This window comes from Acomys minous, assembly GCF_964271855.1.
Source record: "Acomys minous genome assembly, chromosome: 7".
NCBI lineage: Eukaryota > Metazoa > Chordata > Mammalia > Rodentia > Muridae > Acomys > Acomys minous.
This window is the reverse complement of record NC_140488.1, coordinates 105,220,927-105,247,129: the sequence shown is the minus strand read 5'-3', so window position 1 is coordinate 105,247,129 and position 26,203 is coordinate 105,220,927. Positions and strand designations below refer to the sequence as shown.

Here is a 26,203-nt window from a genome sequence, read left to right as displayed (position 1 = left end):
AAAAGAGTCAAATGGTATATACTCACTTATAACTGGACACTAGCCCAAGGGGCATGTCCCATGAAAGTCTTCACTTACCAGGAAAGATGAGGACATCCTATTGGGACTCTAGGTGAGAGAAATATAGGAGATAGGGAAATAGATGGATCCAGAGGGTCCTAGAAACCTACAAGAAGAACACTATGATGGGAGGATCTGGGCCCAGGGGTTCTGCTCAATCTATGGCACCAACCAAGGACAATACGTGCAGTCATCATCAAATCCCTACCCAGATCTAGCCAATGGACAGGACATTCTCCACAATTAAGTGGAGACTGGAGACTGACTTTCACACAAACTCTGGTTCCCCATATTTGACCACGTCCTCTTGATGGGGAGGCCCGATGGCACTCAGAGGAAGGATAGTAGGCTACCAAGAAGAGACTTGATACGTTAGCATCATATTCAGCGGGAGGAGGTCCCCCTCTGTCACAGTCATAGGGAAGGGGAATGGGGTGAAAGTGGGAGGGAGGGAGGAATGGGAGGATGCATGGGATGGGATAGCAAATGAGATGTAATATGAATGATTTCATTTTTCAATAAACAAATTAAAAAAATAAAAAGAATAACTGAGGACCATAAAAAAGTAGGTTCTGTTCTTTCCAATTGGTATATACCTTTCCCTTGACCTGGCTATCCAAGTCCTTCATATACTTCAACATCCAGCTAGACTTCATAGAATTTAAGTTGAGTATTGTGATATACCGAGGAGTTTGCCAAAAAGAGAAAACTGAGATGAAAGAGTGGGGTGAAGTAGAAAATGTTATGGAGGAGAGGACTTTTTAAATGTTTGCAGTGCTGGAGTGGGAACACAGGACTATGCTCATACTCACAAAGCACTCCCTCCATCATAGAGGTACACTCCTAGCCCATGAGAAACATTTGAGATAAAAGGACTACCATAAACTAAGGAATGGAATTTGTGAAAAAAAAATGGCCTAACCAAGCAATATCAATAAGTTTAATAGGACTCCTGTAAGAAAGGAAAATCACAGGCTATATACATAACAGCTGGTAGACAGAACAGAAGTGTTTTATTAAGAGGCATGAATTTAATCCTTTTATGACAGGGCAGCTCTAAAAGATTCTGAATATTGGACAGGAAAGGTTTAAAAATCTCAGAAGTGGTCTAATTTCTAGAACAGACTGGTCTCCATTCTAATTTATCAGGACTACCATAAGAAAGCACCACACACTATTTTAACAGTAGAAATGCATTGTCTTACAGTTCTACAGACAAGCAATCTGAAATCGACAGAAAGGGGGATTCTTCTGAGGACTATGTGGGAGGATTAGGTAGAACTGTCTTCACTGTTTGTCTTTTCACTTAGCTCCACCATGTGAGTTTTGTGTCCAAATTTCTCATCCTATAATGCTTGTAGTCATTAAATTAGGCTCTGTCCTGATGACCTAATTTTAACTTTATTGTCTCAGTTAAAAAAAAAAGTTAGGGTTCCAACACATCTTGGAGTCTACAACTCTACCCATAAGAGAATGTGTAGACTCCAAAATGTTTTAGAGCACTCGGGAGGCAGAGACAGGTGGAACTCTATGAGTTCGAGGCCAGCCTGGTCTACAAAGTGAGTCCAGGACAGCCAAGGCTACAGAGAGAAACCCTGTCTCGAACCCCCCACACAAAAGTATTGGAATGTTTCTCCTGAGCCTAGACCATCATATCTAACCTGGAGGCAGAGAGAACGACAACAAAGGAACTGTTTTTAATAAGCCAGGTTAGATAAGATTTTCAAAATTAAACATAATTGTAAAAGAAAGTGGTGAGTGACTCTGTTAGGTCACTGTTGATCAAAGGATTAAAAAAAAAAGAAATAGAAGGTTTGATGATATATAAAGGGTGTTAGACATACCACATGTTAGATGCTGAAATGCCCGTCCAGTTAACAGATGGATGGTCTAGGCTCAGGAGAAACATTCCATTTGAAAATAGAGACTTGCCATGCAGACAGATATCATCATACAAGTGGCAGTAGAAACGTTTAAGGGTTCTACAGTAGCAAGAGAAGAGAGTGCAAAGAGCAACCAGGCAAGTGGTAATCCAAGAAATAATACTGACATGAAAGACAATGAAGTGGAGGCTCTAAAGACAGGATCATCTGCAACACTGAATGTAACCATTAAGTAGGCAGGATAGAGCCTTTAGTAATTGGTAAGAGCAGTTTCAGTAAGGATTTAAATTGAAAGCCAAGAAAAAGTGGGTGTTAATCTGTATGTGATCAAAGAAAGATTGCTTAAGACCGGGAAAGTATGCACTGAAAAGATGTGTTAGTTACTATCCTGTTCTGTCCCAGAACATCATGAGCAGGGCAATTTATAGCAGAGAGAGTTTATTTAGGATTATGGTTCCAGAAGGATCAGAGTCCATCACAGTAAGGAAACATGGCAGCAAGTGGCAGGCATGGTGGTTGGAGGAGCAAGCTCCAAGTTCACATCTTGAACCACAGCACTAAGCAGAGAGTGAACAGAGAGTATGGTGAGGCTATAAACACCCAGAGCCTGCTCCCCATGATGGACTTCCTCTAACAAGGGTCCATTTCCTAAAAGGTCCACAACCTCCGAACAGTGCTACTAACTGGAGGCCAGGTGTACAAAAACCCAAGCCCCTGGGGCATACCTATTTCTCATCGAAACTACCACAGAAGATAAGGCACTGTAAGAAAGCAGTGTACAGACTTGGCACACTGTGCACCAGATGTCTCTGCCATTTACAAGCTCTGAAAATTTGGGCAAGTTGCTTGGTTCTCTTGTGCTCCAGTTATAAAACAGGAAAAATTATAGCTCCCATTTTGAGGAATTGTTGTGACCAGTGTGTGCACTGATGCCTCTAAAGTGCTTAAGAGAGAGTCTGGTACATGGCAGTATACCATATAGGCCTGGATGGATGGATGGATGGGAGAACAAAAGAAGAAAAGGTGAAGAAGACAGAACAGGAGGACATCAGTTGCTAGAACAAAAATCCCATAAGATCCAGAAGAGAAAATAAATCTTCCACTAACTAACTGCATGGTCTTTAGTAGTTTACTTTCCTGTGTCTCATCTGTGAACTGGAGATGATAACAGTGTCTTTCTTACAGAGTTAATGTGAAGATTAAATAAAATAACGCACGGCAAACAGAATGTTTAAGCTAAAAGAAAGGTGGCTAAACTCAGTGCAGTAGCGCATGCCTTTAATCCCAGCACTCAGGAGGCAGAGGCAGGCAAATCGCTGTGAGTTCAAGGCCAGCCTGGTTTACAAAGAGAGTCTACGACAGCAAAGGGTTCACAGAGAAACCCTGTCTCAAAAAACTGACACAATAACAACAACAAAGACAATAAAAATGGTGGCCATATGATACATGCAATACAAACACTGGGGGGGCGGGGGTGTCATAGAAATGAGATTCTGACATGGGATGGGAACCAGCACATCTTTCCTTCCTTTCACATACAAGCATAGAGAGTATTGTTTCCTCAAGTATGTTCGAACAAAGGTTTGAGAGCCTCCAAATCGTAAAGCAATGAGCCACCAGGATGGCTTGTTCAAATTCATATTACTAGGCTCCACCCCTAAAAGTTTCTGAAACAGGTCCTCTAAGGCATGGCCCGAAATTGGACTTTTTTTTTCCTGGTTGTTCAAGACACAGTGAAGCCCTGGAGGTCCTGGAACACGCTTTGTAGGCCAGGCTGGCCTCGAACTCATGGATCCACCTGCTTCTTCCTCCCTGACTGCTGGGATTAAAGGCGGGTGCTGAAATTTGACATTCTTAAAGGTTTTCAGGTAATGAGATTGCTTCTGCCTGACCTGGCTATCACACTAGAGTAACCTCAGGTCTAAGACAGTGCTGGGCAGCCTTGCTTACACATTAGAATCACCTGAAGACTAGTTTTAAAATCCCTTCTCACCGGGCATGTGGTACATGCCTTTATTCCCAGCACTGGGAGGCAGAAGCAGGTGGATCTCTTTGAGTTCGAGGCCAGCTTGGTCTACAAAGTGAGTCCAGGACAGCCAAGGCTAACACAGAGAGACCCTGTCCTAGAAAAGCAAAAAAAAAAAAAAAAAAAAAAAAAATTCCTTCTTTTGGGCCACTCCCCAATAACCTAACCTGAATCTTTGCAGAGAGGCAAATGTATCCAAATTTTCTGAAAATATTCTTCAAGTGAGTCCACTATTAGGCCAATTCAGAATTATTTAGGAAAGAAACAAAGTCCTCCGTGCATATTGAACACACAGCCATCCAACATACACACCTACCTTACCCCTAAAGTGTACCTACAATGAGAAGGGATTTTCAAGGCCTAAAAGCTATGGAACTTTCAAATTATAAAATGGAGATGATAAAACTGTCTTGTTACATTTTCCTCTCTGAACTCTGGTCCTTTCTGCCCCCCTTCCCCCCCCCTTTAAATTTTTCTTTTTTTAAGTGTAGTTTTAAAAAATTTATTGTAATTTATTCCGATTACATCCCAAATATTATCCTCTCACTTGTATTTTCCCGTTCCTACCCCCCTCCCTCTTTCACCCTATTCCCCTCCCCTAGACCTCTGACAGAAGGAGACCTCCTCTCCCACCATAGGACCACAGCCTATCAGGTCTCATCTGGATAGCCTGCTTCCCTTTCCTCTGTGTGCTCCCTGCCTCCTCACCAAGAGGAAGTGAGCAAAATGGCAGGGCCAGCACCAGAGTTCATGTCAGAGGCAGTCCCTGCTCTCCCCAGAACTGTGGAGAATGAGCTATCCATCGGCTAGATCTGACCGGGGGTATAGTTTACTGCATGCATTGTCATTGATTGGTGCAACAGTTTGTGCAGGCCCCCTGTCTCTTTTAATCCCCTTTCTTCTCCTACTCTCTTTCTGAGTTTCCCTGAGGCTGGAGATATATCTAAATTTGAAGCTTCTACTTAGAAGACTTAAGGAAGCCAGGCAGTTGTGGCGCACGCCTTTAATTCCAGCACTCTGGAGGCAGAGGCAGGCAGATCTCTGTGAGTTTGAGGCCAGCCTGGTATACAAAGGGAATCCAGGACAGCCAGGGTTACACAGAGAAACCCTGTCTCGAAAAACCAAAAGGAAAAAAAAAGAGAAGACTTGAGGAAAAGTACATTAAACATTGAACAACTAACTTAAAAGAAATAATTTGCTGGCAGCACTGAACGCTTAAAAAGATTTCCAAGCAAATTCTTTATGTTTTCATGATAAATAGCACTATAAAATCCGTGACACTTTTGTAATTAAACTTAAGAATTTTCTTAGTGCTAATAAGTTTATGGTGATTTTTTTGTTGTTGTTAAAATGCACTGGAGCCATTTGTAGTTAAGTATTTTCACATGTGTTTGAAGCTATCGTCAGATAATTATGTTAATAACAGCCACTAGGAAATTAAGGACTAGCTGGCAAGAACAACACAGCGAAGGCATTCCTAAGATGTTCTACAAGGAGCATTGCAGCCAAAAACCCATGACAATCTACCCTAACTTTGTCAAGATGAACAGTTGAACACTCTTTTTTTTTTTTTTTTGAGGTTTTTCGAGACAGGGTTTCTTGGTCCTGAACTCACACTGTAGACCAGGCTGGCCTCGAACTCACAGCAATCTACCTGCCTCTGCTTCCCGAGTACTGAGATTAAAGGCGTGTGCCACCATGCCCGGCTATATTTTTGTTTATTTTTATTTATTTATGTATTTTGGTTTTTCGAGACAGAGTTTCTCTGTGTAGCCTTGGCTGTCCTGGACTCGCTTTTTAGACCAGGCTGGCCTCGAACTCACAGCGAGCCCCTGCCTGTGCCTCTCAAGTGCTGGAATTAAAGGCGTGTGCCACTATGCCCGGCTCAGCTGAACACTCTTTAGTGGAGTAGAATTTTAAATGCTTGGTGATGGTTTTCTTCACAAAATGCATACTTTACATATGAGCAACAAAGAATGTACTCAGCTGGCTGTATTTATGCATTTGTGCATACACATACATATTGTATGTAACAGGAATAATCAAAGAAAAAGATGCGGGGGCTGGAGAGATGGCTCAGTGGTTAAGAGCACTGTCTGCTCTTCCAAAGGACCCGGGTTCAATTCTCAGCCACCACATGTCAGCTCACAACTGTCTGTAATACCAGTTCCAATGACAACACCTTCACACTAAAGTAAAATTAAATAAATTATTTTTAAAAAAAGAAAAAGATGCTATCAATTTGTGGGAGGGGTTAGAGATGGTACGTGGGAGGGACTGGAAAGAAGAAAAGAACAGGACAGGTGAAGTGATGTAGCTCTATTTCAATTAAAAACCAAAAAGAGCTGGGCATTGGTGGCACAAGCCTTTATTTAATCTCAGCACTTGGGAGGAAGAGGCAGGCCGACTGTTGTGAGTTTGAGGCCAGGCTGGTCTACAAAGTGAGTCCAGGGCAGCCAAGGCTACACAGAGAAACCCTGACTCGAAACACCAAAAAAGGAAAAAGAAAAAGAAAAAGAAAAGAATCCGGGCATGGTGATGCACACCTTTAATCCCAGCACTCTGGGAGGCAGAGGCAGTTGGATTGATGTAAATTCGAGGCCAGGACAGCCAGGGCTACACAGAAAAACCCTGTCTTGAAAAACAAAACAGACAAACAAAAAAACAAAAAACAAAGAAAGAAAAGAAAATTACTGGGTTGGAGAAATGGCTCAGAGGCTAAGAGCACTGGCTGCTCTTCTAGAGGACACAGGTTCAATTCCCAGCACCCACATGGCAGCTTACAACTGTCTTTAACTCCAGTTCCAGGGGATCTAACACTCTCACATCTATGCACATAAAATAAAATAAAATAAAATAAAAATTTAAAAAGGAAATTACAATATCAAAGAACAGGAAAAATGCATTCTAACCCCTTCAGAATAAAAGCCAAAATATTTACATATAATCCTAACTTCCTCTATCTCCTTTACCTCACATCCGTCCGGTGATGCTTGCCCTTTCTCCCTCTCTCCCCCTCCCTCCCTTTCTTTCTTAGACAGCCTTATTATATACCTAGCCTCGAAATTGCTGTCCTTCAGTTTCAAAAGTTCTGGGTTAGCAGGTATTTGCTCTCACGGTTGCTATTCCTGGAACACAGCAAGCAGAACACCCTTCTCAAATAATCCTTATGGCCATCTCCCTATTTTCATGAGGTACGTTTTTTTCTGTACCATGTTAAGGAGGCCTTTCTTGAATAGTCTGTATTTAGTCCTCTCTAACATGTCATACTGTCTTCCTACTAATTTAGCTCTTCACTCAACACTTAGCTTTGTTGCTGATCCCCTTCAAGAGCACCCCTCACCCTCCAATATAGTACAGCGGTACAGAGAAGATTCTTAGCATGTATTTGTTAAATGACTATCATGATACAATATAATTTTCCATTAAAAGTGACTCTTTGGCAGCTTTCTCCTCCTGGGGGCTGAATAAGAACCAGAACAGGAGCCGGGCGTGGTGGCATACGCCTGTAAATCCCAGCATTCGGGAGGCAGAGGCAGGCGGATTGCTGTGAGTTCGAGGCCAGCCTGGCCTACAACATGAGTCCAGGACAGCCAAGGCTAACACAGAGAAGCCCATCTTAAAAAATCCAAAATAACAAACAAACAAATAAATAAATAAATAAATAAATAAAAGAACCAGAACAGGATTTAACCAAAGCTGTCCAAAGTTTTCTAGTATAGGAAAGTCTGGGCATTCCAACAGGCAATTTGAGGGTTAGAACTAGTTCTACAGAATTACAGAAACAAAAGGAGGCAGAAACAGGGTCAAAGGGAGAGAGGGCCAGAGAGGGAAGGAGGGGATTAAAGAGGGAAGGAGGGGAAGGGGGAAGGAGGGAGGAAGGGAGAGGGAGGAAGAGACAGCCAAGGCAGAGATCCCCCAAAGTATTTTGTTTGGTTTTTGCAATTCTCTCTCATGAAACCACGTTTCCTTGTCATAAATGAAAATTCTAGGAAGCAAAATGACACCAAATAAATCAAAGTGCTGTGTAGAAGCCACTTAAAACCCTTGGATATTGGGGGATGGTCTGATGTATTTTGATGCTAATTAATAAAAAGCCAAAGCACCGGGGCAGGGCAAATGAGATAGGTGTGGCTAAGGTTCCCGAGCTGAGAGACAGAGAGAAGCTTGGGAAGAAGAGAGGCCCCAGGAGGAGAGAAGAGAAGAAGGCTGCCATGGGTTAGATAAAAGAGAAGCACATGGCCAGCGTGGATGGAGAGTGGGCCCAGATGAAGAACATTAGCAAGTATTTGGGATTATGGATGGGAGGTAGCTTGATAGAAGTTATTAGAAGCAGATGGCCTGGGATTCCGGCAGGGATCCCATACCTGCCCCATTATGGGAAGTAGATTATAGAGGATTAATATCTGCCTTGCCCCAGGTTAACTAAGGCTATTTTAAAATATAACAAGTGTCTGTGTCTTGATTGATTGCTGATGGGCTATATTGCTGTAATAATAATAATAATTATAAGCCTGATAATAGACAATTATTAGGCAATAGTGGTATTTTTTAATTAATTAATTTTTTGTTTCGTTTTTCGAGACAGGGTTTTTCTGTGTAGACTTGGCTGTCCTAGACTCGATTTGTAGACCAGGCTGGCCTCACTCTCACAGTGATCCACCTGCCTCTGCCTCCCAGAATGCTGGGATTAAAGGCGTGCCCCACCACCGCTCGGCTCAATATTGGTATTTAAAAAACAACACTTGGAGAAAAAGCCTACCCTTTCCTTGAGTACTTCTTAGTAGGTTCATACCATTTTCCTTGTCTTCTGAAGGCAATAAACATATTTCAACAACAATATAATAGCTCAGAGTTCCTTAATTCTCACATATAGAACCAGAAATTCCACACAAAGATAATCTAACCAACATCGACACCAAGAGGCAAGCAAATGTTAAAACAGAAATATAGTGGGGCCCTAACAAATGACGGGAATAGCAAAGGTGGAATACTGGATGTGGAATCAACAAAAGTCCTTCCCCACCCTTCATTCGAGGGTAGGTATGGCATGTACAAGTGGCTTTTTGACTCAACAACCAGGAGTGTTTCTGTTGAATATGTGTTTCCCTTTGTTTTCAGAAGGCCACAGGGGTGGGGAGGGGGAACGTTGAGCCTCTTTAAAAAATCTGAATTGCCGCCCCCCAGTCAATAATATGGGCTGATTGGAATAAGACTGGTTTGAAGTTTAGAAGAGCTACAGAGGAGACACAGAATAGAGGGCTGTGTTTTGCTTTCAAGTGTTGCCACTGAACCTAGAACAGTCCCCTCGCCTGGATGAGAACTGGTCCAGGAGATGCAGTGGAACCCCAGATATTAAAGAAGAAAGCCACTCTGTACTTTACATTGAATCCTTGGGGCAGGTAGCTGGTGGACTGCAGACCCATGGGAACACGGTCATCCCATCACCCACCCGGAGTGTTTCATGGTAAAATCATAGCACTAAAACCTCAAACAATTCATCTCTGTGCTCTGTGGAGCCGTCATTAAGTTTCATCCACAATCTCACCACCCTCCCTAAGCAGAAACAAAGAGAGGCACATGTAAAATATGCCACTGGTCCATAGAAGCCTTTTCTCATGAATCTTTGCTCTATCAACTCTTCTTTATCTAATGGGAGAGAGCTCAATGGACCGGACCAGACACCCGAGCATTCAAGATAGCCTTAGCTACCGAAGGATTCTGTCCTGATCTCTTTTTTGTTTGGTTGGTTGGTTTTGGATTTTTTTGGTTTTTTGTTTTTTGTTTTTCCGAGACATGGTTTCTCTGTGTAGCCTTGGCTGTCCTGGACTCACTCTGTAGACCAGGCTGGCCTCGAACTCACAGCGATCCACCTGCCTCTGCCTCCTTAGTGCTGGGATTAAAGGCGGGCGACACCAGGCCTGGCCCAAAGCCTTTTTTGCCCCCATTTTGAGACAGGGTCTTATTAAGTAGCCCTGGCTGTCCTGGATTTCACTATGTAGACCAGGCTGGCCTTGAACTATCCACCTGCCTCTGCTTCCTGAGCACTGAGACAACAGGCATGCACCACCACAGCCACTTTACAAGCCATTTTGACTGGTTATGTGTTTTCCAGCCCGAAAAGCTTCCAGTTCCTTTGATGTCAGTCTATGGATTCCGAGCCCCGATGGAAAGAAAATAATATGTGAACTAGAAGTGTGTACGTTCGAAGTGCTTGGCAAATGTTGGAATCAAATTCAACATTCCTTTCCATATCCCGGGAGGAGATCTTGGCCACCAATCAGCTAAGAAAGGGGTCAGAAGCAACATTTTGCAGGGGCCTTGAGCTTTTACACACATTGTCCCGCAGCAAAATCAGCCACAGGCAATGAAGTTGGCATTAAATATCTGTAGAACGAATTAATTTGCTCAAATCATCTACACTGTCATGTTGTCTCTGGATGCAAATGTTACCCTTCAGCTAAAACTGCAGTGACAACTGACTCTGTGGCTAGCTAATGTGCGTAGTGGCATCAAAGCCCACACATTGCACCTCCTAAAAATCCACTGGATGTTAGAACCAAGTTTGAAGGGTAACCCGGGGGAGGAAAGGGCTGTCATCTGCGTGTAAATTCCTTCCAATAAACAGGTAGTGTTATAACAAGGTAAGACGCTGATATTCTTCTTGAAACTGAATTTCTAGCCCACGAATAGAGGTCCCCTGGGTTTTTAAAAAATGTGCACTGTCTCTTTAAGGAGCCAGGCAAGATGGAGCCCTCCCAGCTCGAAGCTAGAGGTTTCTAGCAACCTGATAGGGATGCTGGAGTGTGACAAAAAGAAAGAATGCCAGAAGGGTGGTGGCGAAGCTGTAACTCCGGGAGTGGAAATAGACGCTGTAAACACACAACACGCTTCAGTGCGCAGGGGCTGGCCGCGTGGGTGCTCTGGGCGCGAGAGCACCACCCTCCACCCCTCTCCTCCACCCTACTCCACCCTGCCCCACCCTTCTTTCCTCCTGGAGTGAGGCTCTAGCAGAAAAGCGGCCACGTCCCCGCCCCCCCCCCCTGCCGAGACCCCGGGAGGGCAGCCAAAGGCGAGGTGCTGGCCCGGCAAAATGGAAGGGACTTACTTTGGGGTTCCGCGCCTCCGAAGGCATCCTCTCCTTGCAGCCCCTGCCAGGGCCAGCGCGCACACGGGGTCCTCGCTGCCTCGCGCCACCAACGGAGCCTGGGGAGACTTAGGGAGATGCCGGTACACTCGATATTACTAATCTTAAGGGTGTGAGGGAGTTAGCCAGTGGCGGGAGTGGTGGTAAAAATCTAAAACCCTCCTTTCCCCTCATTCGCACTAGCGTCCCTCGCCCAGCCGTAGCGATATCAGGGGCAATGGTTTTCTTGTTTCTCCCTTTTGGTTTCTCCCAGCTGCTTGTCCCAGACCCCACCCAGCGGCTCCACCCCATCCACTGCTACACATTCTGTCAATCACCAGCCCCTTTAAAGCTGCATCACACAACTTGGCTTTTCTCCCTCTTTGATGGGCGGACAGAATCCTGGAGCCTTTTTAACAATGCCTCGGACCTTTTTGTTGGGTTTACGAAGCTGGGGTTAGTCCCTAGTGAATGCCTCCCCTACCTACCTCAGTCCTGAAGCTTGCCCACTCTACCCGACCCAAACTCCTTCCGGCCAAGCCAGGCCCAGACCCACCACACCCTACCCGGGCTCTTAACTTTGTTTCTGGTGAAAGCTCTTCCTTAACCAGCCAGAACTCCAAGAAAGTTCCTGTAACGCCCTCCTTGGCACCGCCCACTCTCGTGCACTGAAGGGGCTTAAATGCTCTCCTGGCATTGGGGCTTCTCCAGTTCTGCCTGCCTTCACCTTTCATCCTTGTGAGTCTCCAGATTTCTGATTAGAATGGAAAAAGAGACAGTAGTGAGTCCCAGGCATCTGTGTGATAACCTTTAACAAGCTATAAAAAGCTTTCCAGTGCCATCACCCCACTCGACAAACAGGCAACTCCAAAGTCAGAGGACCACGAAGGCCCCAATGCCGCTGGCATAAAGTGGAAGTCCACAGTGACCCACCAGAAATTATGCTTGCTGCTAGTCTCCGTTTCAGTTCGTGATACCACCTGGTTTCAGGACAAAAGACCTTGGAGCCAACTTTGACCCTTTTACCCTCCCAGGTCACTTTCAGTTCTTCAAAATCTTTTTGTCTCCATCTTCAAATTATGACCGGGAGCCAACCACCTCTCACCAATGCCACTACTTCTGAGGCTCTGGCCCACTGCCGTCTCTCAACTAAACGCGGCAGATTTAAATAGCAAATCTGAACAAGAGGTAATATTTTTTTTATTTAATCTTCAATTCCCGTTGCATTTAGAATCCAAATTCTACCGGAAGCAAGATCCATCCCTCCCCACCTCCTTAATTTATAAGTAACGGTGTTCAAAGCGGTGGTATAGGCACGCCGGCGTTTTTTAGTTCAGTATGCTAAGATCAGTCTCATGCTTTGGCCTGTGTTACCTTTCTGTTTGTTTCTATCCGTAGTGAACTCTCAATCCTACGAAACTCAAAAGAACCTTTTTCTGACCTGACAGCCGAGAGTAACTCACAGAACACAGGACAATAAAGTGGGACCTAATCCCATCTTCTTATCACAATTCCAATGAATGGGATTTGCACGTTTGTACCAGCAGCAGCTCGGTGACAGCAGGGACTTACCCATCCTTAGCATACCGAATAGTGGCTGCCACATAGTGTGAAGCCAATTTGTTTAAAAATATTATGGGCAGTGTCTTAGAAGATGTATTGGGTATTTATCTATGCTTATTTATTATAGTTATTATTATTAGAAACAGGGTTGCCCTTTGCTGTCCTGGAACTCGCTCTGTAGGACCAACCTGGCCTTCAACATGGCCACTGCCTCCTAAGTGCTGGGATTAAAGATGTGACCACCACCTGCTCTGCTAATTCATTCTTCTAAGAGAGTTGACCAAACACCCTTAATTTGGCCAGGTACATTGAAAGTTTATAATAGCAAACTAGATGAAGACTAGCTAACATTCAAGGCATTCATGGCCTGGAGACTTGGGCCTGGTAACATCTGGGGTTTTTTTGGTTTTGTTTTGTTTTGTTTTGTTTTGGGTTTTGGTTTTTTTTTGGGGGGGGGGGTTGGTTTTTTGAGACAAGGTTTCTCCGTGTAGCCTTGGCTGTCCGAGACTTGCTTTGTAGACCAGGCTGTCCTTGAACTCACAGTGATCCGCCTGCCTCTGCCTCCTGAGTGCTGGGGTTAAAGGCTTGTGCCACCATGCCCGGCTCGGGCCTAGTAACATCTGTAAGCAAAATAATACTGTTCACAACATATGATGGCTGAGCAACTGTGAACCTGTTGATAATGGCTTAATAAATGACAAACTGATATTTGAACCGGCAAATCCTAAAAGACAACCCCAAAGCACAGTGATAGCATGCCACAGCTATTACCAATTAACCTTAAGGTTAGCCCAAGGTAAGGTGTTTTTTTGTTTTTTGTTTTTTTCTTTTTTTGATTTTTCGAGACATGGTTTCTCTGTGTGTAGCTTTGCCTGCCTGCCTCTGCCACATGTGCCACCACTGCCCAACCAGGGTAAAGTCTTTTTTTTTTTTTTGAGACAGAGTTTCTCTGTGTAGCCTTGGCTATCCTGAACTAACTTTATGGACCAGGCTGGCCTCGAACTCACAACTATCTGCCTGCCTCTGCCTCCCAAGTGCTGGGATTAAAGGCGGAGGCTACCAAGCCTGGCTGCCAAGGTAAAGTCTTAAATACAGGGTGTTTGCTCTTAGAATACTATTTTTATTGAGACTAACAAGCCTTATGCCCTTGTACTGGTGAAGGAATGTGGGTGCCCTTGCTAACCTTGCATCAAGGTCAGTGTTTATAAATTCTCTTAAAAAGTCCATCTTGTACATACCTAATGACCTTTATTGGCCATTCTTTTTTTCCCCCAAGACAGGTTTCTCTGTGTAATCTTAGCTGTCCTGAACTTGTTTTGTAGGGCAGGCTGGCCTCGAACTCACATCAATCTGCCTGCCTCTGCCTCCCGAGTGCTGGGATTAAAGGCATATGCCACCATGTCCAACTATTTGTTTTCCTATCATCTCTGACAAATTAACATTCAGCAAGTTGGCTTGTTTGTTCTTCCTAATATCATACTTAACTACAAGTTTACTTAAGAAATACAATGGGAGCGGGGTGGTGGTGGCATATGCCTTTAATCCCAGCATTTGGGAGACAGAGCCAAGCAGATCACAGTGAGTTTGAGGCCAGCCTGGTCTACAAAGTGAGTCCAGGACAGCCAGGACTACAAAGGGAAACCTTGTATAGGGGGAAAAAAAAGAAATACAATGGAAAAGTATTTGTCTTCACAGCCCTACTACCAAAGTTCATATCCCAGCTGTAACATTTCTTCTGTGTTGTGGTTTGGACAAGTAATCCAACCTCCCAGAGCTTCTATATTCTCATCTGAAAATAACTATAATAATAATAATAATAGCAGCAGGTAAGTCATTGTGAGGCTTTACAATGAAATGAATACATACTAGGGGTGTGAAAAAATATAATCTGATTACAAAGTAATATTTAGATGGGTCTAAGTTTCAAAACAAACAAACTGCTGGGCGGTGGTAGCACACACTTTTAATCCCAGCACTTGGGAGGCAGAGGCAGGTGGATCGCTGTGAGTTCAAGACCAGCCTGGCCTACAGTGCGAGTCCAGGACAGCCAAGGCTACACAGAGAGTCCCTGTCTCGGAAAAAAAACCACCACCAACAAAAATAAAACAAAACTGTGTTCCTTGGGACTATTAGGAACCTTAAGTGAGTAATCAGCTACCAGCTGCAAATCCTAAAAGACAACCCAAAAGCACGCCTCTAGCAAACCACAGCTTCTACCAATTAACCCTAAATTAACCCGAGGGTAAAGTATCTACACAGAAAGTCTAAAGGATAAGAAAGGCAAGTTGAGGGCTAGATGTGGTGGCGCACGCCCTTAATCCCAGTATTCGGGAGGCAGAGGCAGGCAGATCTCTGTGAGTTCAAGACCAGCCTGGTCTACAAAGTGAGTCCAGGACAGCCAGGGCTACACAGAGAAACCCTGTTTCGAAAAAAGCAAAACAAACAAAAAGAATGAATGAAAAATGAAGTTCTCTCTTGCCAATTTAGTAGCCCCAGACTAATTCAAATCCTGATTTTTCTGATCTTCCTTTACTTTCCAACGTTTTCGACTATAGATATTTAGATGCTGCCTTATTAATAAGCTCCTTAGGAGTTTGGCCTATATCTTGTTTATCTTCAAACACTTTGCAGTGATTAATACAGAGATTTGGCATGTTGAACTGACTATATATGGTACTCCATTTAGTCATGTAGCAAACACAAAAATAGATCCCCGATCAATGTGAAAGGCAGCTGTGCTATAGTGGAAAGTGTTAGGTCTCAGATACCTGAGGCAAATGGCTAACTGAGGTGGCTAGTAACATATCAAAGTGGAGCCAGACAGTTCTCTTAGCATCACTCAGTACCTGTGGCTCCTCCCAGCTCTCCCAGTCTCACTCAGTACCTGTGGCTCCTCCCAGAACTTCTCACCCCGCCCCCTACACTAAACCTCTCCCTTCCAGAGGCTGGTCTTTCACTTCCCTTCCCCAAACCTGACTCCTATATAATCCAGCCATTTTGGCTACACTATCTTGGCCTCTTGGCCCAGGCTATTAGTCTGCTCTCAGTCTGCCAGCCATTTTCAGCCTGGACTCTTCCCTTTCCTTACTTCAAACATTTTGGTGACTAATACAGAGATACATTAAAAATCTTGTACTTTAGGAGTAATGTGCTCTTATTTCATTGTTTTCATTCAGAAAAAAGACTGGGTTTGTATTTGTAAGAAAATCTCTAGGTGCCCGGAATCTCATTTACTAGCCATGTAACACAGAAATATGGAACGAAGCTGGGCGGTGGTGGCACAGGCCTTTAATCCCAGCACTCGGGAGGCAGAGGCAGGCAGATCGCTATGAGTTCGAGGCCAGCCTGGTCTACAAAGTGAGTCCAGGACAGCCAGGGGTACACAGAGATACCCTGTCTCGAAAAAAGAAAGAAAGAAAGAAAGAAAGAAAGAAAGAAAGAAAGAAAGAAAGAAAAGAATATGGAGGAAAATAATGTTATTATCAGGCTTCTCTATGTATAGCCTAAGTTACATAGGTAGAGACTTAACTGGGCATAGTGGTGCACGCCTTTATTCCCAGCACTTGGGAGGTAGAAGCAGGCAGATCGCTGTGAGTTCGAGGCCAGCGGGGTCTACAAAGCGAGTCAAGAACAGCCAAGGCTACACAGAGAAACCTGTCTCGAAAAAAAAAGGGGGGGGGGGGTAGAGACTTTGGCTACAAAGCATTTCTTGTAGAAAAAAATAGAGACCTCTGATAGCTCTTGACATTAAAAAAAAACACCAATTGTTTTATTTGTTGTTGCTTTTGTTTTGGTTTTTTTTGTTTTGTTTTGTTTTTGTTTTTCGAGACAGGGTCTCTCTGTGTAGCCTTGGCTGTCTTGGACTCACTTTGTAGACCAGGCTGGCCTCAAACTCACAGCAATCCGCCTGCCTCTGCCTCCCAAGTGCTGGGATTACAGGTGTGCGCTACCACCGCCTGGCTTGCAGTTTTCTTAATCAGATTATTTGAACTAGGGAGGCCTGCCCTAAATTTGGTCTACACTTTCTAGTGGCAGCCCAGATAAAAAGGACATTGAAGAAGGAAATTGGTTTTTGCCTGCTTGTCCTTGCACTTGCTGGCAAGTACATCTGTCTTGTTGCTGTGACATTCCTTCAACAATTTTAGAACCAACTTCTTCAAGATTTCAACATAGACTGAAGACTATCAGCTCTCTAGAAATCCTCTGGGCCTTCACTACCAGATTAGAACTGCTGAGACACCCAGCCTCACAGCCTGAACAACTGCTGAGGCCTTTTCCAGTGTGAGGCAGCTGCTGTTGGACTGCCTTGACCACATCCTGTAAGCCAATCTAATAAATGAATTTCTAGCCATACTGTTCCTTTAGAGAATTCTGACTAGTACATGAAGTAAACAATTTTAACACAGTTCCTTTCTATTCTGTAGCAACTATGCAGTCCTAGGCACATTACTTAACGTCACTGAGTCTCAACTTTCCTCATCTTTAAAATGGAGATAATAATGCTGAGACTGGTTGATAATTAGGCCTTGCCTTTTCTGAGGTGGAAGGGAGGAGGGGGGCTGCGGGGAGAGAGATGAAATTAATGGACTGGGAGGAGACAAGGGAAGGGGAGCTAGGATAAGGGTGTAAATAAATAACTTAATTTTTTTTGATACAGGGTTTCTCTGTGTAGCCTTGGATGTCCTAGACTCACTCTGTAGACCAGGCTGGCCTCGAACTCACAGTGATCCGCTTGCCTCTGCCCCCCAAGTGCTGGGATTAAAGGCGTGCGCCACCACTGCCTGGCTATAACTTAAATATAATCAAGAGAAAATTCAATTGCAGGCAGTTGCCTATGTGGCCACTAGATGGGAATATAGAATGAAGAATGTAGAAATATTGTTCTTAATTTAAAAAGTGGGGTAGAAATTCAGGTAATTTCAAATGAAGAATTCATAAATGTCAGCTATTTTCACAGGCCGTAAACTTCTCAAACTGCCTCTTCTTCCAAACACCTACCATTTCTGCAGTGCTTGAGAGAAGGAGCTGAAATGGCCTTTGTGAACGTTTACCACCTGGTGAATGTTAACTCAGGCAACAATTGTCAATGATTTCTTGTGATAAAAGTTACCACGGGGCTGGAGAGATAGTTCAGAGGTTAACAGCAGTGACTGCTCTTCCAGAGTTCTTGAGTTCAATTTCCAGCAACCACATGGTGGTTCACAGCCATCTATAATGAAACCTGGTAGCCCCTTCTGGCCTGCAGGCATACATGCAGGTAGAACATTACATACATAATAAATAAATAAATCTTTTTTAAAAATTATAAAAGCCGGCTGTGGTGGCACATGCCTTTAACCTAGGAGGCAGAGGCAGCCAGATCTCTGTAAATTTGAGGCCATCCTGGTCTACAAAGCAAGGCCAGGACAGCAAAGGAAACACAGAGAAACCCTGTCTTGAAAAAAATTATGAAAAAAAAAGTTACCACAGCTGAACAGCAAAGTTGCACTGCATGCAAATTTGACTTGTGAAAATTAACACAGCAGCATATAAATTGTTAGGCATGAAATTTGCAATAATAGAATCTTCTCCCATTGAAAACTTTAAAAAAGCAGAGTGTGGTATCACTCTCAGGAGGCACATGCAGGAGGATCTCTGAGTTGGAGGCCAACCTGGTCTACAGAGTAAGGTCTAGGACACCCAAGGCTACACAGAGAAAACCCTGTCACAAAAAAACAAATCAAAAGAACAACAACAACAACAAAACGAAAGAAAGAAAGCAAGAAAAAGAGAAAAACAGACAGACAAAACAAAAAAGAATCCAAGAACCTAAATCTCAAAATCAGGGCCTAAAGGAAAAACAAACTATTGCACACAGTCACTCCACTAAGACTGGTAAACACAGATACTATACCTTTGTTCTTTGTCTGTATCCTGTGATTTGTGTACCTTGTGACTTCTGGGAATGATCTTGGTGGTATTTTTTTTTTTGGTATTATAGTTACTATAGATAAGATTTGAGCTAGGCATGGTGGCACAGGCCTTTGATCCCAGCACTCAGGGAGGCAGAGGCAGGCGGATCGCTGTGAGTTCGAGGCCAGCCTGGTCTACAAAGCGAGTCCAGGACAGCCAAAGCTACACAGAGAAATCTTGTCTTGAAAAAAAAGAAAGAAAAGATTTGAAACAATGTGATTCTACATTAAAAGCAAATGTTAGTGCTGAAGCAAAAATCAAATATATGAAATACTACAGCTCTGGAAGAGAGCTTACCTTGCACACATGACGTTCCAAGTCCAATTCCCAAAGAGTTCTAAACATTGGTGCCATTTTTACTTCATCCTGAGCAATACAGAATTAAAGGTTAGTTTTTTCAGATGCCAGGATTGCAAACTCCAGAAGTTAATTTTGTTTGTTTGTTTGCTTGTTTTTTGAGACGTGGTTTCTCTGTAACAGCTCTGGCTGCCCTGGAACTTGCTCTGTAGTCCCAGCTGGCCTCGAACTCACAAAGATCCACCGGCCTCTGCCTCCCAAGTGCTGAGATGAAAGGCATGCACCGCCGCCGCCACCACCCCATCCAAAAGTTAAATTTTAAGCAAGCACAGATCTTCAATGGTTAAAAAGCTTTAGAAAAACACGCTTAAATGAATAAACTGCTGAGAACGTAGTAGGTAGCTTTCAGAGAAAACCAATTCTAGAAAAATAATATTACTGATGATACATTATTTTCAAAATTCTACCCAGAAAAAAAAAAGGCAACAAAAAACCAGCAATAGGCCAGGTATGGTGACACACACCTATAATCCCAGTACTTGGGAGGCAGAGTCAGGCAGATCACTGTGAGTTCGAGGCCAGCCTGTTGTACAAATCAAGTCCAGGACAGCCAAGGATACACAGAGAAACTCTGTCTCAAAAAACCAAAAACAACACCACCACCAAAAACCCCAACCCGGCAATAGTAATCAGTAATAGCATACCATGGACACTTCTGGCTATGGACCACATCTAAGGAATGAGTCAACGCCACATACATCTGTGATGGAGTGCTATGCCAGAGAAAGATCAAACAAGCCCTTCTGCTGGGGAGGCTCCTTGTCTAGAGGCAGCCTTACAGAATTGATTAGGACACCCATTGTCAGCTACCTAGGAAAAAAGGATCTGAGGAGAGCTGCGAACAATTATTGACTTGTGTTAGGCATTTGAAAGGGCAAATCTGATAAACTTTTTGTTTGCTAAGAATATCATTCAAGATTGTAGTGCTGATCCTTGCAGCTATTCAAGTGTGCAAAGTAGCAGGATGTTTCTTCTCTTCAGTACTCTAGATAAAGGCATTTTCACAGCCTGTCACTGATTAACAGATACTAAATTGTTGCCATTAAGTAAACTTTACTTAGCCAAGGAGGCACACACCTTCAATCCCAGCACTGGGAGGCAAAGGCAGGCCAATCTCTGTGAGTTGGAGGCCAGGCTGGTCTACAAAGCGAGTCCAGGACAGCCAGGACTACAAGAGAAACCCTGTCTCGAAAAACCAAACCAAAAGACACAAACAAAAAAAAGTAAACTTGCCAGGCGTGGTGGCCTATGCCTTTAATCCCAGCACCCGGGAGGCAGAGGCAGGCGGATCGCTGTGAGTTCAAGGCCAGCCTGGACTACAAAGAGAGTCCCGGACAGTCAAGGCTACACAGAGAAACCCTGTCTCAAAAACCAAAAAAAAAAAAAAAAAAAAAAAGTAAACTTGACTTTTCATTTTTTATGTGTGCTTCATACAAGTAATTTTTTTTTCTTTTTGGTTTTTTGGTTTCTCGAGACAGGGTCTCTCTGTGTAGCCTTGGCTGTCCTGTACTCACTTTGTAGACAGATGGGCCTCAAACTCACAGTGATCCACCTGCCTCTGCCTCCTGAGTGCTGGGATTAAAGGCGTGTGCCACCATGTCTGACCCACGAGTAATTTTTTTAAATTGGAGTTTTCCATTTAATTAATAACGGTGAATAAATTTCTGTTACTGTTTATGTATTTTGAGTTAAACTGCCTAAAATATGATTTGAAAAATGTGAAAAATGATACATGTTTATACTTTGAACTGGAAGCAATCTAAGATATAAGTTTTATTTGCGTGCTGCTTTTTTTTTTTTTTTTTTGGTTTTTCGAGACAAAGTTTCTCTGTGAAGCATTGGCTGTCCTGGACTCACTTTGTAGACCAGTCTGGCCTCAAACTCACAGCAATCCACCTGCCTCTGCTTCCCAAGTGCTGGGATTAAAAGCGAGCGCCATCATCGCCTGGCAGCCTGCTGCTATATTTTTAAGGACAGATGTTGCTTTAAGAAGTAATTATGTCACAAAATTTGGGAATTCCTTGTTTTTTAATAGCTGAGTAGTATTCCATAGTGTATATGTACCACAGTTTCTTTATCCATTCTTCTACTGAGGGACACTTAGGCTGTTTCCATGTTCTGGCTATTATGAATAAGGCTGCTATGAACATGGTTGAGCATATGTCCCTGTTGTGTGCTGGAGCATCTTCTGGGTATATTCCAAGGAGTTGAATAGCTGGGTCTTGAGGAAGCCCTATTCCCAATTTTCTGATATAGCACCAAATAGATTTCCAAAGTGGCTGTACTAGTTTGCATTCCCACCAGCAATGAAGTAGAAATGATCATAATGAGTGAGTTAACCCAGAAGCAGAGTCAAATGGTATATACTCACTTATATCTGGACACTAGCCCAAGGGATATGTCCCATGAAAGTCTTCACTTACCAGGAAAGTGGGACAGAGGGGAGGACATCCTATTGGGATTCTAGGTGAGAGAAGCATGGGAGAATGGGGAAATAGAAGGATCCAGAGGGTCCTAGAAACCTATAAGAAGAAACCTCTGCCTCCCAAGTGCTGGAGTTAAAGGCATGTGCCACCACCGCCGGGTAAGAAATATTTTGGGGGAGGGGGTATATCGAGACAGGGTTTCTCTATGTAGGCTTGGCTGTCCTGGACTCGCCGTGTAGACCAGGTTGGCCCCGAACTCATAAAGATCTACCTGCCTCTGCCTCCTGAGTGCTGGGATTAAAGGTGTGCGCCACCACGCCCAGCTTTAAGAAATATTTTTATGGCAAAAAAATCATTAACATAGCAGGGAATGGTGGTGCACGGCTTTAATCCCAACACTCAGAGGCAGAGACAGGCAGATGTCTGTGAGTTCGAGGCCAGCCTGGTCTACAAAGTGAGTCCAGGACAGCCAAGGCTACACAGAGAAACCTGTCTTGGGGGTTAGGGGGGGAGTGGGAGAAGAAATCATTAATGTTACAGTAGACAGCAGAGTAATTAGCAAATAAACCCTGTGAAGAACTGCATACCATCAGCAGCACAATCTGTGCTTTTTTGTGGTGGGAGTTGGTTTGTTGTGATGGTTTTTTTCTGTGTAATAGCCTTGGCTGCCTTGACTCACTTTGTAGACCAGGCTGGCCTTGAACTCACAGAAAACTACTTACCACCTGCCTCTGCCCCATGAGTGCTGATGTTAAAGCTGTGTGCCACCATGCCTGGCTCCTATGCTGTTTGTTTGTTTGTTTCGAGACAGGGTTTCTCTGTGTAGCCTTGGCTGTCCTAGACCCACTTTGTAGACCAGGCTGGCCTCAAACTCACAGCAATCTACCTGCCTCTGCCTCCGGAGTGCTGGGATTAAAGGTGTGCGCCACCATGCCTGGCTACAGTCCATGTTCTTAACAAACTCTTGGAGCCAATACTGCCGAAGAGTGGCTGGCAGTAGCACTGCAGCTAAAGAACTCTGTAATTAATTCACGTGAATTCCAACAAGGAATCGTGCATTATCTTGAGTGTGGTCTCTTGAAGAAAAGGGGTGGGTAGTCTTATTGTGTCTCCTTTAAGCATATGGAAACAGATTCAGAACGGTTAAAAACTTGCTCCCAACGCACACGTTAAAATGTCCCGTGTGGCACACTTGGCTGACAACCTCTCCATCTGTCCTTTTAGCATGATGTTTTCTTTACACCGTTGCCTCTGGAGAGCTCACTCAATCCATGGTTTCAGGTAGTCATTGCTTCATGTGTTTATTGTCGCATCTTAATTTCCTTGACTTCACGCTTTTTTCCTGGCCTTCATAGCTCTACCCAGGCCTTATATTACTCAGTTGCTTTAAACCTGTATGTACCATCCAGGGTACTCTCTCGGTCTCACGAGAGAGCAATCAGTGAGTTACTAAGTCATTTTGACTTCACCTCCAATACTTTAACATAAAATTTATGATGATGAGGACGATGCCAATGACGATGATGTGTTTCATGGTGTGCCTATGGAGGCCAGAGGATATATTTGTATAATTGGTTCTCTCCTACTCTCATGTGAGTTTTGGATCTCATATTCAGGTTGCTAGGCTTTCAAGCCAGTGCTTTTATCTGCTGAGTCATTTCCCTGAACTCACTTCCGATAGTTTTGAAATCCGGCTCTTCTTTTTTGACTCCCAGTTACTTGATCCTTTCATAAAGGAGGAAAGGCAGTAAGTCCTCAACTCTATCTTCCTAGGGCTCCCCTTTGCCCTATATTTCAGGCACAATAAATCATTGTTTTTCTAAATGTCATGGAAGAGGCATTTGTCTCATGCCTGTGTCTTATCTCTCGCTCTCTCTCTATATATCCAATATATATAAATATTCAGTAACAATGTCTATTCATATAGTGGCTGCAAGAAGTAAATATATGAATATATGCCAGGTCCTGCACAGCTAGGACCTCGAAATATGTCTGGGACAGCGAGGGAGAGAAGAAAGGACACAATGAAGAAACAACAGAAATACGTACAGAGAGCTGGGATCAGATGAACTATGCTGGCTTTGATAGATATCCACTGCACAACCCAGACTCAGTGCACCTATTATGCACAGCAGAATGAGGAGGGGGTTAATGTCTCTCAGTGCTGAAGTCTCAGGCTGTAAACACCTGGCAGCATGAGGACCAAGCTGCTGTTGATGCTTTCTGTACCTGTCAGCATTGGTAACTGAACACCATTTCACTGATGTCATTTCCATGGGTCCGAGGCACTGGGGTCCTTGACATGACTGTGTTCATATTAACAACACATGTAAACTCAGGGCTTCCTGCACTCCCCACATCTCCCATCCTTAGTTGTTCAGGATCAAGCTTCATATTAGTCCAGTGCAGCTGAATGCAATGCTTGACACCACACTGTAAGGATAATAAGAAGGAAGAGCATACCAGCCACTGTGCCCAAGAAAAACAAAAAGAATATTTTAACAAGTTAAAGGGAGGGAGCCTTGAAACTCCTCAAAGATCGTTTTTACAATATTAGCAAGAGAAACAACGTGATCATAGGCCTTTTGGGTTGCTAGGATATGCTGACATAATTGGGCCACATCTGTGCTATCTATCATTATTGTGGATGCAAACACTCAGCTAATTCCAAAATATAGTCTGCTCTCATTATCAGGAGCTGCTGTCATATGTATGTATTGGTAATCCTTGTGATATATCAAATTCTGTCCAAATTTCAAGGCTGCACCCCACCCTGAATAATTAAATGGAGCCCAGGTGATTAGAGGGCTTCCCTCAAAACGGAAAGAGTCATTCGGTATGGGAAAATGTGATCAAACCACTTAATGAAAAGCAGTGGCAAGCAGCTGTGGTGGCGCACATCTCTAATCTCAGCACTCAGGAGGCAGTCAAACAGATCTCTGTGAGTTCGAGGCCAGCCTGTTCTACAAAGTGAGTCTAAGACAGCTAAGACTATACAGAGAAACCCTGTTGAAAGAAAGAGAGAGAAAGAAAGAAAGAAAGAAAGAAAGAAAGAAAGAAAGAAGAGGGAGGGAGAGGAGGAAGGAAGGAAGGAAGGAAAAAGAAGAAAGCAAAACAGTGGCCCGGGGATGTAGGTCCAGTAGGCTTCCTTCTTGACCTGCATGAGTATAATTACCAGACACATCAGAAGTATAGCTCCTGGGTTATTTCCCAACCCCAGGCCTTTAGATCTCTCCTCTGCTCTCCCACTGTAATCAGGCTGAAGGCGGTGCTAAAGGAGATAAAGCCAAGCTGAAGGAGGAGTCACAGAGAAGATCTGCAGGGATGTCTGCTAAACGTGCTCCTCCAGAGCCAGAGCCCAAGCCTAAGAAGGGAGAGAAGGTACCCAAGGGGAAGAAGGGGAAAGCTGATGCTGGTAAGGATGCGAATAATCCTGCAGAAAATGGAGACGCCAAAACAGACCAGGCGCAGGAAGCCGAAGGTGCTGGAGATGCCAAGTGATATGTGTGCATTTTTGATAACTGTGTATTTCTGGTGACTGTACAGTTTGAAATACTTTTTTTTGTTTGTTTTGTGAGACAGTGTTTCTTTGTGTAGCCTTGGCTGTTCTAGAATCGTTTTGTAGACCAGGCTGGCCTCGAACTCGCACAGATCCCCCTGCCTCTGCCTCCCGAGTGCTGGGATTAAAGGCATGTACCACCACATCTGGCTTCCCTGAGGGTTTTAAGGAATGCCCATGTTTGGAGCCATTTTATGTTGGACACAAACGTTTTTAAATGCAGTTATAAGTAGGAGCATTGCCTTCCTCCACCTCCTCCTCCTCTTCTTTTTAATTTATTCTAATCTCATATGTTACATCCTGACCACACTTTCTCCTCCCTTCTCTCCTCCCAGTCCCTCCTCACCCTCTCCCCTCTCCCCCAGATCCACTCCTCCTTTCCCTTAACAAAGGGCCAGGCCTCCCTGGGACATCTCCCAAATAGAGCACCAGCCATCAGAAGGCACTGGGGAAGATTCGTGAAGGCAAATTCGGTAAGGTAATGAGCAAGGATATGTGCTGTAGCCTCCTCCCCTGTGTGAGCAGAGTCGTAAACAAAACGGGCATAAGTCTTAGCAGAAACATGCACACATTTCACTTTTCCCAAAGGAGGAGGCATGAGAAACATCCTTCTGCCACAGAGCACTGCAGCATAACCTTCTGGAGTTCACAGCACCATGCATGAAAAGACCATAGTGGGTGCCATGCTTAAGTATTGCCTAGCTCATTCTCTGGAGATGGAAAGTTCCTTGTTGCAAAAAGAGGAGTTTGGATGGTACAGAACAGGATGACTTGTGTGGGCTTTGATGAAGTCAGGCTTTGGAGCAGCAGGGGAGCAGTGCATACTCCGTGATACTGAAGCACCAGCTAGCGCATGACCTTCAGCCAATGCCCAGGGAAACACAAGTGTGAATGGATATGGCCAACAAAGCAAGGACTCCAGTGATGACATGAGTTCCTGGGTCCTAAGGAAAAGCTGGTATCACTATTGATCATTATACTTGTCTCCAAGGCTTGTATTACTCCTACTGCACAGGAGCTGTCACTGTAAATGCTGATGGAGGCAAAAGGCCAGACCTTCTAAAACTATAAAAACTACAAGGAGTTCTTGTCACTGAAGTGAGGCATAGGATGGTGGTTGCACTTTAGAACCTGAGTAAGAGTGGTAGGTAAGTTGGGCACAGTAGTGCACGCCTTTAATCCCAGCACTTGGGAGACAGGGGCAAGTGGATCTCTGTGAGTTCGAGGCCAGCCTGGTCTACAAAGAGAGTT

At 44.0% G+C, this 26,203-nt stretch overlaps 2 protein-coding genes across 4 annotated transcripts in view; one reads left to right on the top strand and one right to left on the bottom strand.

The window, feature by feature from the left end:
• KLF8 (KLF transcription factor 8) overlaps window positions 1-11,681 on the bottom strand; it is a 151,924-nt gene extending 140,243 nt beyond the window's left edge. The window contains exons 1-2 of one of the 3 annotated variants that reach the window (XM_084791097.1): window positions 11,584-11,681; window positions 11,078-11,184 (exon numbers count right to left, since the gene is read on the bottom strand). The gene's annotated coding sequence lies outside the window, so the exon portion shown is untranslated. The other 2 variants (XM_084791098.1, XM_084791096.1) reach the window with 2 other exon arrangements.
• On the top strand, window positions 10,766-24,897 carry LOC311602037 (non-histone chromosomal protein HMG-17-like; the record flags this gene model as incomplete). The annotated part of the gene is made up of 2 exons (XM_084789745.1): window positions 10,766-10,843; window positions 24,652-24,897. 2 exons carry the CDS (start codon window positions 10,766-10,768, stop codon window positions 24,892-24,894), a joined length of 321 nt encoding a protein of 106 aa, XP_084645871.1. The 3' UTR covers window positions 24,895-24,897.
• Window positions 24,898-26,203: the final 1,306 nt, after the last annotated feature.